This window comes from Ailuropoda melanoleuca, chromosome 3 (genome assembly GCF_002007445.2).
Source record: "Ailuropoda melanoleuca isolate Jingjing chromosome 3, ASM200744v2, whole genome shotgun sequence".
In the NCBI taxonomy this organism is placed as follows: domain Eukaryota; kingdom Metazoa; phylum Chordata; class Mammalia; order Carnivora; family Ursidae; genus Ailuropoda; species Ailuropoda melanoleuca.
In genome coordinates, this window is record NC_048220.1 from 117,098,872 (window position 1) to 117,112,321 (window position 13,450).

General features: G+C 37.6%; 1 protein-coding gene across 7 annotated transcripts in view; it reads left to right on the forward strand.

The window, feature by feature from the left end:
• The first annotated feature begins 243 nt into the window (after positions 1–243).
• RICTOR (RPTOR independent companion of MTOR complex 2) overlaps positions 244–13,450 on the forward strand; it is a 116,243-nt gene continuing 103,036 nt past the window's right edge. For 4 of the 7 annotated variants that reach the window (XR_004624309.1, XM_034656975.1, XM_034656977.1 and 1 more), the window contains exons 1-2: positions 244–364; positions 536–583. Coding sequence is in view for 4 of the 7 variants with exons in the window: in XM_034656975.1 (XP_034512866.1) it covers positions 316–364; positions 536–583 (97 nt within the window). In the remaining 3 variants the exon portion in view is untranslated. Of the gene's footprint in view, positions 365–535; positions 584–7,628; positions 9,909–13,450 lie in introns of those variants that run through there. The other 3 variants (XM_034656978.1, XM_034656976.1, XM_011218987.3) reach the window with 3 other exon arrangements.

Sequence of the window (13,450 nt, forward strand, 5' to 3'; positions counted from 1 at the left end):
ATCCTCCACGCTGCAAACTCCATCAATGGGATTCCCCTCGTGGGAAATGCCGCCTCCCGGAGACTTGCTCTCGGAGGACGAGGCGTGCAGCCGCGACCTCGGGCTCCCAGGCGGGCGGACGGGTGCGCACGCCGGGAGCCGCACGGAGACCCTGGGTCGGAACCACGTTTCCTCCACGCCCCGGCACCACCCGCCGCCCGCCGCCGCAGAGGGGCGGGGGAGATGCCGCCGGGGGCGGGCACGGAGCGCGGGGAGGGGAAGGGGTTCTCGCGCGATTGGGCGAGGTTTCCGGTGTTGTGACTGAAACCCGTCAATATGGCGGCGATCGGCCGCGGCCGCTCGCTGAAGAACCTCCGAATACGAGGTAAGCCCGCTGCAACCCTCATTCCCCACCGCCTGGGGCCCGCGACCCCTGGCTCTTGCCTCCCCCTGGCCGTGGGCTAGGGGAGCGATTAGGGGCTCTGGCCGGAGCCAGGGTTGCCGCCGCTGGCCTGCCAGCGAATCCTAATTGGAGCTGTGTGTCTGTTTCGCGCAGGGCGGAATGACAGCGGCGAGGAGAACGTCCCGCTGGATCTGACCCGAGGTAACGCGGGGCGCCGCGGGCGCCGGCGAGGGAGGGCGCGCTGCTGGGGAGGAGCCGGGGGCTGTGGGCCGGGGCCGGTGGCAGGCGGGCCCCGCACGGGACCGGCGGGGGTGCGGGAGGCAGAGCCCCAGCCCCGCCTGCTGGCCCGCAAGAGCCAAGCCCGGGGCCGCCTCCCGGGACCCATCCCCCTTCCCGGTGCCTGCTTCTCTCGCCCCGCGCCTTTCTCCGGGCCTCGGGGTGCGGCGGGGGCTGGGGAACGCCAAGCGGGACTCAGCGGAGCCGGCGACCCTCTGGGTTCTTTGGACCCCCGAGGAAGCGTTTAACTCCGGTCCTGGAGCTCGTGCAGCCATTCGCCTGGAGGCGGCCGGTAGAGGCTGTTATTTAGGTTGCCGGAGATGTCTGAGGGAAGAGCGACCACATCCTGCCCTCCCCGTCCCCCAGAGCAGAAGCCGGACCTGCTGGGTTCTTGCTTGCCTGCGTGACTGCTTTTCTCTTTGCCCACTGCCCTGGGGGACCCGCAGCATTGATAATTCGGTAGTGAAACCTAGAAGCGGTGACTATGGTTAAGTGTCTGGTTCACGCTGTAGTTCATTCCCGTTTCCCTTTCCCGGGTGGCTGGGACTGTAGTTGGCAAAGACCGCCCCCTCACCCTAGCTGCAGGTTCATTGTTTACCTCCTGCAGTGGCGACGGGTTTGTTTACACCTTCGGAACTGGGCGAACCCCGCGGTTGTGTTTTTAAGGATCTAATCCAGCTACTGGCCAGTGAATCTTCTATTAGTCACCGTACTGGAGTTTATTCGACAATATCTCGCTGAAGCTATAGTAGTCATATACAAGGTTTTTCTTTTTTCTTCCACGGTAAACAGGATTTGGTCTACTGATTCCGAAGAAGTCATATTTCACACCGGCTGTAGCATAAGCTGGTTCTGCTATATAGAATCAGTTTCCTTTTTGAGATCTGAAAAACACTTTGGGAAGTTAAAAACAAGTCGTAAACATTTCATTAAAAATTTAAAAAATTTAACCTATGTTCTGCTTGACGTAATGACTTATCTAAAGTATTTGTCAGACGCGGGCTCCATTGTTGAGGCTCATCTCTGGTATTTAAAGCATAGTGCATTGTCTAATTTGTTGTGTTTTGTATTTCATAGCGTAAGATAACTGTTATAAACTAAACGGCCACTTTTTGTTTAGCTACAAGAGTACATTTTTGTAAGAATATTCTGGAAGTTAAGGGAGTTTGTTTTGGGGGAACTAGGTACTTGGTGTTAACAGGCAGAAGGGTTCTAATGCACTAAATTGGAACTTTTTTCAGCAGGTAGGGTTTGAGTATTAGTGTAGAAAGATGTAAAGCTTTTGACTTTTGTGTAACAGTTTGGAAACGACTATATAAAATACACATGAAAAATCTATATAAAATATGTGTGGGAAAATATTTTTTAGTAAATTTCCTAACAAAAAATTCCCACAGGCTCCCAAATTAGCATTAGAGTTCTGTAACAGATGTGCTTTAATTTCGTGGGCGAATGTGTTTAGATGTGAAAAGAGCACTTATTAGATAGATCTTCTGTCTTAATTTTCTCATTAAAAGCTGGCTTGGATGTGGTGATAGAAGTAAGTTATATTTGTGCTTTAGGTTGACTTTGCTGAGCTCCTATATATAATAGTTCTGTGGTTGGTATCAGAATTTTGGTTTGTAAAAAAATGTACAAATTTGATTTGATACCTTTGATTTACTTCAAACTTAAGTGCACAGATGAGTCTGTACGTTTACTATTTAAAATGTTACATTTCCTGAGCACTTTGTGAACGCCATTGTTGATAGATGTTTTTAGGAAATGCAACAAGCAGAAAATGCTATTTCTGCTTGCCTTGATAAAATATAGTTTAGTTCGGAATATACATAGCCAATTGAAATTGATTGCAAAAGGCATATACAAGTAAGAGAGGCTATATGAGAATAAAAAAGTAGTTTATTATACAGGGAAGTTATTGTTAAGGAATTGCTATTCCGACAGACGTATCATTGTTAAAAGAAGGTTTGTGGATTTAAAGAAGTCTTGTGGATCTAACCTGAAGAAAGTTCACGAGGAATTATAGTAGTAGTTTGAGAAGTATAGGGCAGTCTGGGTTGCTGCTGAAGGGCAGCTGCTTGTGGATGGGATTACAGTACGTTTCAGGTAAAGTTTGGGTGACCAAAACTACATGTTTTTAATGGGAAGGCAGTGTTTGCTCTCATTTTAATTGTTTTTATGTAACCTTTGAGAAATTCATTGTGTAGCTGTCTCACAAAGTTCATTGTTAAATAGAGGTCATGGTCATTGTAATTCCTAAAGGAACCATCAATGTATAGGGTAAAGAGATCAGACTGTACAGTCAAATAGTTCTGGGTTGTAATCTCAGCTGGGATACTTAATAGTTAGGTGAAGTGGGGCAAGTTATTTGACGTTGCTTCACTCTTGGTTTCTTCATCTCAAAGAGAGATAACTTCAAAGGGTTATTAAGAATGTGAGAAGTAAATGAATACTTAAAATACTCAGTACAGGAGCTGATACTATTGTGAGTGATGTTAACTAAACGTTAGTTGTCTTCCCACACTATGAAATGAAAACTATTTGTATCGCATTTAAAATATTTCAGAGTTGTTTGGAACATTATAAACTTGTTAATAAGGAATTCTGGTATTGAGGCTTTCCTTTTTTTGAGACGTACTATTAATTGGGTATAGTCTGTCTGAAGTAGAGTTCTTGAATATAACAACTGTAAAGAAGTGTTCTGTGAGATTACCAGTAAATTTGGTCTGAGCGAAGAGTATTATATGTACTTAAGATAAAATGTAGTATTTTATTCTATAGAACCTTGGAATTTTTCTCTGACTCCAGAAAATTTCTTAGTAACAATCATTTGGCTAGCCTTGCAAGCTTCTTGAGGCCCAGGAGAGTTCTAGGTGCTTTGGTTTTGGTAGTTAGTTCATACATAGTGTACTTCAATTAAAAATTGTTGGTGAACTAATTTTGATCTAGTTTAGGAACTCGATTGCAGTAGATCTCACAGTAAACTTATTGGTGATTGTTGCTTTCAGTTTTGTTCAAACAACTATTCTACTTAATTTGTGAAAGTCCCTGATATTTCCTATTGATATAATTTAAATACTCTCTCTGCTTTGCATGCCAATATCTATTTTGAAACCAAACTGCTTCCCTTAGTCACTTCCACTGCAAGGATAGCCTGTTTTTGTTTTTGTTTTTTTATCAGTCTTATAGTACATTTCTGGTACTTAATAACTTGAAAAGACACAGAGTATTCTTCCTGTGTAAGTCCTTCTTATTGTACAGCAATTTAATTATTGTGTTCAAAGTGAATTTTCAGGACATGGACAAAACTGTATTCAAATCTAAGTATTAGAATTTATTTAAAAGTATTGAGTTTTATATTTTTTGATTATCCAATTCTTTTACTTTTCCGTTAGAAAGAATACAACAATTGTCTTAGTTGCTGTTTCATACTTAGAAAAGTAGGAAGGTTATCTGATGCAGATTTGAACACTACTTTTTGTTTTCTTATTTTTTTCTAGTGAGCAGATTGCTCATGTTGTTTAATCGCTGACTGGAGTTAGACAAAACAAACATTGACTGAATGCATATTATTTACTAAATGCTGAATTGAGTGCTGGAGGAATGAAGATAAGGAAGATGTTATTCTCCTTTTTAGGAGTTTACTGGAACAGATATTAATAAAGTGATTGCAATACAGAACAATAAATAAAGTAACCAAACTGTACAAGGACCAGAAGTAGCCTGGAGGAGGAAATGATTAAATATTTGGTGGGTAGAGGATCAGAGAAAGCTTCACAGAGTGACTTACTTCTCATAAGAATAGTGGGGGACATAATGAAAGGAAACATGGGCTCCCAAGAGACTGTACCACACCTTGGGAAAGGTAAAAGTCAGCAGGAAAAGGAGCTGCTTAGGAAGCCACTGATGTAATCTAAGAAATGGTGGGAACTAGACCAGGATGTTGGAGTTAGAAATGAAGGTCAATATATATTGAAATGGAGTAATCAACTAATTTGTTTTCTTCAGATTTCAGACTAACTTTGAAATACTCCTACACTGTGCAGAAAACTTACATTTCTTTACTAAGAAGGTCGAAGCTGTCTAATGTGAATTCCCTTGACTCCTCCCTTTTATTTATTTTTTAAAGTAATCTTTGTGCCCAATGTGGGGCTTGAACTCAGGACCTCAAGATCAAGAGTCACATGCTCTACCTACTGAGTCAGCCTCGTGTGCCTGTCTTCTCTCCTTTATGTTTTATACATACTTATCTTCTGGTTCCCTGGGTCAGGGAATAAAGCATCTCTGTTCCCTTTCAAGGCTAACCTGGAAAGGAATTTTATGCTTCTAGCACTGTTTCCTCTAAGATTCTTTGTAGAACTAAGATCCCTTTCTTCTTCATTTCTTCCTTCCTATTGGAAGTTTTCTTATGTTTAGTAATCATTTGTTGTATACTTCATATGGATCAGGTACTATACCAGGCAAGGGATGATGGTGGGGGGTGTGGAAAGATAAAGTAACAAAATAGCTATTTTTCCATCGGCTCACAGAAAGAATAGTTCATCCTCACTCTATAGCCTTTTTCCTTAACCACTATCGTCTTCTAAGCACAGCTTTCCCCGTGTACTGAAAATAGGTTTTTAAAGGATGCTGGTAATCTCCTGCAAAATTCATTGGCATTTTTAAGTTCCCCATTCTATTTTAGTACTACTACTGTATTAATAGTTTTGTTCCAGGCTCTAAAATATGTTATCTCACTTAATCTTTAATAACTGTTTGAGGTACTCTTTTTATCCCTATTTTACAGTTGAAGATATAGACTTTAAAATTCTAAAGATCTGAAATTCAGGTAAGTAATTCAGCCGGGTCATAGGTTTAGTGAGTGACTAACTGCAGATCATGCACTTGTAGGCACTACACTATTGCTATTCTTGCAACTACTTCTTCACTTGACTTCTGTGAAATATTCTGCTTCTCTTCCTACCTCTCATGCTGTTCCTTCCTCTGTTCCCTGACTGGTCTTCCAGCTCCATAAGCAAGTGAACCTTAAGGTTCTGTCCTTGATCTTTCCTTCTCTCCTATGGTGTTTTGTCCCTGAACAGCCTTTTCACTGAGGGCTTCAAAAATCCATGAGTTGAAAAAAAAAAAAAATCCATGTGTTGAGGTGGTTATGATAATTACATTTTTATTCAGTCTCTTTCTTTTAAGCTTGCAAAACATATTAGCATTATGTGTCTACTACTCATCTAAAAGGCCTGATGTGTAAAACTTTGCACCCCAAAGCATACTCCCTCTTCATTTTCTAGTTACTACCACCATCCTTTGTAATAATCAAGCTAGAGACCTACAGGTTATCTTTGTTCAGGTGCCATGTTCCTTCAGTTTGCCTGTGAAATAGCTAAATGAATCTAGTCTTTCCTATTGCATTGTCATTCGTCTTGTTCACATCTTTATTATCTCATTTGGATGATGTAAAATCTTTTCTCTCACCTTTTTTTCACTTTCTCTGCTATACGATCGCCAGGTTTATGTTCCTGAAATGTAGATCTGATCTTATCATTCCCTTAAATAAATAAATAAATAAAACACATTCATACTCTCACTTCTCTGGCTCGTTTTTGCTCACGGAATAAAGTTCAGATTTCTTAACTTGGCATTGAAGGCTTTTTATGATTTATTCCAGAATTATTATCTTCTATACTGTCTTAATCATACTATTCTGTCAGCCTCTCTACAGAGTTTACTTATGTAAGACACTCTCTTCCTTCTTTACACATAGTGCTTCTTCAGAGGGAATGGGGAAAGTTCACAAGTCCAAAACACCTACCTCCCCATACTTGTTCTTTCGCCTTAAAGATTGTGTTATACCCCTGGTTGAGAATCTGCTTTAGACAAAAATTATTTATTCCTTGCATATGGCATTCAGTTTCTATTTACTTGACCTTGTGCAGGTCATTTTCTTTGCCTAGAATTTCATTTTGAGTACTCTTTATTGAAATCCTAATTCTTTAAGGTCTAGATCACTTGCAACTTGTAGAAATCATCTCTTTGGGAGTTCATTGCTTCCTCCTCTACTTTTCCACATTTTGTTTGTTCCTTTCTAAATATCACTTGTCATTGCCTTAACTTCTTTGTCTAGTTGTTTTTCCCTCACTGGATCTTAAGCTTCCCCAGCATCTATCATATAATAATAACCGAAGCATTTATTGAATGTCAGAATAGAAAGAGAGATGGGAAATGGAGTAATACAGCATTAAGGACAGTAGAAGTAAAAGAACATTTTAGGTCTGCAGTCCTGAGGGACAGTGAGATTGATGGTACCATGAAATGAAGAAATCCATTTTGCAGGGATGATGATTAGTTCAGCTTTGTACTTTGAATTTCAGGTGATTAAGTCAATCAGAGATATATAAAAGGTAGCAGCAAATACTAGAATGGTTCTAAACTTGTGATCTGATTCTCCTCTGCGTAGGCGGTGGAGACAGGGAAGAATGTAAGTGGAGAAAGAGCTAAAGATTTGAGTGTTAGAGGATGAGAGCCCGAGAAGAAAACTAGCAAGACTATGATCTCAGAAGCCAAGAGGGGAGTTTTGGTTGAAGAAACTGCAAGACTGTAGCATTGAAGTTGGTGTCTGGAGAACTCAGTTCTACTCTTCTTAATCTAAGCACGATGTTGGCATACTATTTAATCTCTCTGGGCTTCAGTTTCTTGGATCTCTAAAATGCGTACTGCATTACATGTGTAGCACTGTCACCTTCCGTCTTTGTGATCCTCAGATATCACCATGTTTCTGGGATATTGAAAGGTTAAAAAGAAAGCAAGGTTAACAAGAAAGCCTTGTTAAATCACTATGAGAAGTATTCCCATAAACAGTAATAATACATGTAGGAGTGATGGTATTTCATAGCACTTTAAATGTAAATTATAGTCGACTCTCAATTTCCTTTTAAGTGATCATCTGCAGTGACTTGCTGCCTCCTCCCCCTCCCAGGTCTCAGGCTACTGAAAATAGGGCTGTGAAAAGCACAGTGGGGTGAGTGAATGGTTTGCATGCCTGTGTATCTGTATCTCTGACTATCACCAAGCTAAATACAGTCCACTCTCATTTACCTGCACTTAATAAAAAGGTGAATAATGATGGAAGAGTGCTAAATTACACAATCTAAATAGCATTATTTGTATGTGGCTTGGGAAGATTTTATATTCTTTCCTCCTGTACAAGAGATTGATGTGTCTTTTCTTTTATGTGAATTATTAGCATCAATTTTTATTTCCTGAGCAAATACTATTAGAATAGCAAACATAAATAGGTTAAAATATATATTAGGTAATCCACATGCGAATAATTGAGAGTTGACTGTTAATGCTTTTTGGATCATCCATTGTTTTGTATTATCTGTGCTTTTTTGTTAGTGTGGCCAGGTTAAAGCTGAATAGCTACTTTAAAATTTTATCTCTACAGTGAATATACTTCTAAAATTATACAGATGCCAAACTAAATTGAAAATAATTGTGTAAAACTAGATTAATATAACATATGTCCCAAGTCATAGGATTGAAAGAGAACTTAAGTACATTCTTAAAATTCCTTTTACAAAGTCTTTGAGCCAGGCAGATTGCATAAACTGAGCAACACACCTGGTAATGATGAAATTTATATAAAATATAAATTTGAGGATATGCCGAGGCTTCAAACATATCCTATTTATGGAGTCAGTTGAGTTTAGTAAGAAATACAGAAGACAGTTTTTTAATTACCTGGATTTTCAAGAATTTTGCTCTTTTAATTACTTTGCCATTTTTTTACCCCAGTATTTTGAAGATTTGGATTTATAGTGGTTTGTTAAGGTCAGTGAGCATATTTTTATCCGTATATTATATAATTGGGTTAGTAACTGTTATCGTGAATCAGGAAGGTACAATTCTTGGCTTCAAGTTTATATTAGAGTTGAGATATATCTGTATCAGGGCATAGTATAAGATAGTATTTGAAGAACCTGCCAACTGTCCTTATAAAGGAATCAAAAGCTGGAGGCATTTAGGAAAAAAAACAAGGGAGATAGGTAAGGAATAGCTTAGAGGGAAGACCTCATAGAAGTCTTGACACCTGTCAGACTTGCATTAAGAGGTAGCACTTGAATAGATAGAACTTTGGATCAGTGTTTTAAAAATTGTAACAATTTTGTGAACTAACATTTCTGGCATATTATTCAGTACTTGAAGGTAATGTTGAGGAAAAGTTGGCGTTAATATAACTGTCATAATTATTGAAGATTAATTATATTTCAAAGTAGGGCTTTTCTGGCCTTTAAAGGTAGTGCAGGACTGGACTGAACTGAGAGCTTTTAGGCATATTGTGAAATAATTGTGTGCTTGTGACTATAAGTATATAAATGCTTGGCTGTTATTCCAAATCCAAGTATAAATGATTTTTTTTCTTCCATTGTTTTGTAGTATATGTGTTTCTTTTCCCCTTCATTAATACTGCATGTTCAAAGGGCTCTGTAAATTTGTTATCAAACTTACTTCAAGATGTATGCAGTTTGGAAATAGAGATTATAAATGAGATGGGTAGTGTTTTTGTTATTTTCCACACTAAAATGACCATATGTTCTGATCTCAGAATTTAATCATGTGGCCTCACAGTGAGATAGAGTATTTGAAATTAAAATCATTCTAAAAAACATGGAATGTTTCATTGCTAAATCCAGACAACCTACCCAGCCCTCTAGTTATTTAAGTAAAGGGTATACTGGGGAAATTATTGCTTTTATTAAAGCAGCAAAATGAGAGTTGAATTGCCACTTGCAGGGATTTTAGTGATCTTGTTCAGAATCCAGTGTAATTTCATGTGTTTCTTGTAATGAATAAAGAGTGAAGAGACACAGAAGCTGTAAACAAAGAAGACTGCCAAGTAATTTACTTTTAGTTACTAAGGAGGAACAGCTTGCCAGATAAAAGTGTATTTAAGTGCTTTTAGATGTGTACACATGTATGTATATTTATCTGTAGTTCCATACTTCGAGAAATCACATCTTAAGATAGTATTGCTAATTCTTTCCGTGCTTAATGTTCATCCCTCATATACTAAAACTTTTAATTGCCCTGTTTTTTCTCCACTCATAATTCTGTATAATATACTCCCTAACCTTCACCACACCACCACCATCACCACCAGCCCCCTCCCCCAAGAAAAAATAAAGAAAAAAGAAAAAGAAAAACTGAAGGGAATAGAGTTGCAGAAAGAGTGAGAAGACTCCAGTGGTTGGAGGTAGGTGAGCTGTGAACTCTTAACATTTAGCTATATGGCAGTTTCTGTGTATGTGACCAGGTGGCTGGTGGAATATCGTGGAACGTTTTATTTACATGTGTTGTGGATAAGTTTTAATCATATCTATCACATGATTAGCATAAAATCATGATAATGGAATATTTGAATACAAATAGCTATTTTCTATTTTATTTAGAATGACTTGCGGTTTTATTTTATTGCTGTAGCCTGTAATTTCTGATGTTACTTTTGAATGGCATAACTTGGTACAAAGCAGGTCAGATTAATTCTTGTGTAAGATTTCATATGTCACGTAAGAATAAGTCTCAACATAAGTTTTTACAACTTTTTAATGAGTTAAATTTTAGTTAGCATAGCCTTAAAAATGTTTAAATCACTTTGTATATTTTAATAAGAACCTTAAAATAACCTTTTTCTCCTTTGTCATGGGAGAATTCAGTGTTATGTGTTCATGTTTCAACATTGTTTTGAATACAGAAATATGATTATTGTTTTACCTAGCAAAATGGAAGATATTTAAAAAGGTGCTGATTATTCTTTAAAAGGAAATAAAAAAGGAGAAGATTAAGAAATTTGGATAAACTGTAGTGGTTGCCTTTTGCCATGTTATTGTTTCTTCTGCTATTTTGTTTTATTTAAAAAGTTTAGACTTATTTTTGAGTCGTAGGAAAAATTTTTCACTTACATTAGTAACTGTTTCTATATTAAAGGTACTAATAGAGAAAAAGTAATTATTTTTAAAATAATTATATTGCAAGTAAATGTTGAGTTGGGATACTTGAATATGAATGGATTTGGAGGAGGTATGTGTGTATCTACCAATTATGTTTATTTTTAAGGATATTTGGAAGCTACTTTAGAAATTATTTTATTAGCTCTCCCATTCAAAACAGGAATCTTCTCTGTAGTATCTGACAGATGTCATCTATCATCACTCAGACCTTTCATTGATAGGTAGCTTATTCAAAGTTGTTTGTTTTCTTTGCTGAGCAGCTAAGTTTGTTTATGAAATTCTTATATCAGACTAGCCAAAATTTAATAAAAGAATCATTTTTCAGTAATTCTAGTTCTTTCATATTTTATTTTGCAAATATTTACAAATAAAAGTAGTAGGTTTACACGTTGGACACTGCTGTGTGCTATTAGAGAGTCTTACCCTTTTCTTATCATACAGGCCAGTCACCAACTACTTACTGAGTGCTGCTTATGTGTCCCGCATTGTTCTGGTTGTTAGATGTTTAAGACGTGGTCTTTGATTATTTAAAAAAAAAAAAAAAAGCAGCTACCATATTTTGAACTTTATTGTATGTTGGAAACTGTTAAAAACATTAAGTTATCTGATTTAGTCTTTCCACTTTTCTAGAAAATATGTTTTAATATCCTTATGTAACTTATGACGAAAGTGGGGATCAGAGGGAGCCTAACTAGCCCAAGGTCATACTGGCTGTAAAAGAGAGAGGTAGGATTCAGAACCCATTCACTGGTTTTAATTCTAAAACCCACACACTTAACCCTTTATAATCTTTCTAAAAACAAGTATAGTAGAGGATAAGTCCTATTGCTGGAATAATTAGTGATTAAATGAGTGTGCTATATATTACAGTAATGTTAATTTGGAGCCCTCAAGAGACAAGTTATTGGCTGAGCTCTGAAATGTACATTTTAGCCATTTTTGATAAAATTATTTCTATAACTATTACATATTTCTCTCCTTTATTAAGAAGAATATATCAACTACATTTAAACTTTTTCTCCTTGGCTGGGGCCATTATGAATGTCGATTATTTTGTTGGAGGTTGGAGGAGGACCATTTATTATTACCTTGTGTGACATTGGACTGTTCTTTTTGATCTTATGTGCTATTATACTCAGCTATCACTTTACATTGCAACTATTATTCCTATATTTAGCAGTCCTTTAATTATTTTTTTTTTTACTTTTACTGTGCTATAAAATAGAAGCTATATAACTGGACTTCTTAATATTAAATGGAAAATAAATATAAATATGCTGTGATTTATGAAGAATTAAGGGCCCCTGCTGTCAATAATATATGTTATCTGTAGTGAATAAACTTGGTGATGATACATACTTTGAGCCTTCATTGCCATTTTTGGGTGTGCTTTCTTTTACATCCTGGTTGTCTTCCAGATAACATTGCCGCGTAGCATAGTTCAAGGTAGGTGAGGTATGACTTGATAGAGTTAGTATATATTTATACAACATGGATGGTGGGATTATATAAAGATAGATATTAAGGTACAAAATATGACTAATATGGACAAAATAATATTAAATAATGTGCTAATTGCATACGATAGAGATAGTCTAGCTCTGTAGCTAAGAGCATGGGCTTTAGAGTCAGACAGATCTAGATTTGAATCTTGACCCTGCCTCTTAGAACTTTTTTGAGTTTGGGCAAGTTGCCTTTTCTGAGCATGTTTTTTTCTCATCTCTGCTGGAAGTAACACTTGAGGAGTGAATAAAATGTTTGTAAAATATTTATTACAATTTTGGCACAATTTGGCACATATCTGTGCCTAATACCTATAGATATTAGGTGTTCTTTAGTGGTCATTTAAAACAACGGAGATGAAAGAAGGGGAAGATAAGTGTGAGCTGGGAAAAAATAAAAGAAAGTGGGGCATTGTTACAGCTTTGAAAGAGCAGGATGTAGTTAAATCAAGAGGAATTGAGCATGAATAAAGGCATTAAACATTTTACTGAGAGAGGAATAATAAGAATATAGAATTTTAGTGTTCATATGGGATTTGTAAGGTAGGGGGTAAGTTACTGAGGGCCTTGAAAACTGTGGAGATGTTAGACCCTTTTCTCTTTTTACATGTTAAAATGCATAATACAGCGAGAGAGCAGTAAATGTTATTAAATTATTTTTTATTTAAAGAAACAGATCCAGAAAATGTTTATCATAATTGTATAGTCCTATAAATTTTGACAAATTGAACACATGGATAATCAGAATCTGGATCAAGAATCAGAACACTGCAATACCTCAGAAGCTCCCATTCTCTTTCCTTCCAGGCACTGCTTTCCCACATGAAGGATGCCACTATTTTGACTTCTAATACCATAGATTAGTCTGGCCTGTTTTTGAACTTTCTTTCTTTTTTTTTTTTTTTTTTAAAGATTTTATTTATTTATTTATTTGACAGAGATAGAGACAGCCAGCGAGAGAGGGAACACAAGCAGGGGGAGTGGGAGAGGAAGAAGCAGGTTCATAGCGGAGGAGCCTGATGTGGGGCTCGATCCCATAACGCCGGGATCACGCCCTGAGCCGAAGGCAGACGCTTAACCGCTGTGCCACCCAGGCGCCCATGTTTTTGAACTTTCTATGATAACACTCATATAGTATGTACTGTTTTGTATCTTTCTTCATATGCCCAATGTTATTTTGTATCACCATGTTGTATGTAGGCTTAGTTATTTTAATACAAGTCAGCTTATATATATCAGGTATGTCATGATGTGGGTGGATTCTTTCCTTTTGAATGAGCAGTGGA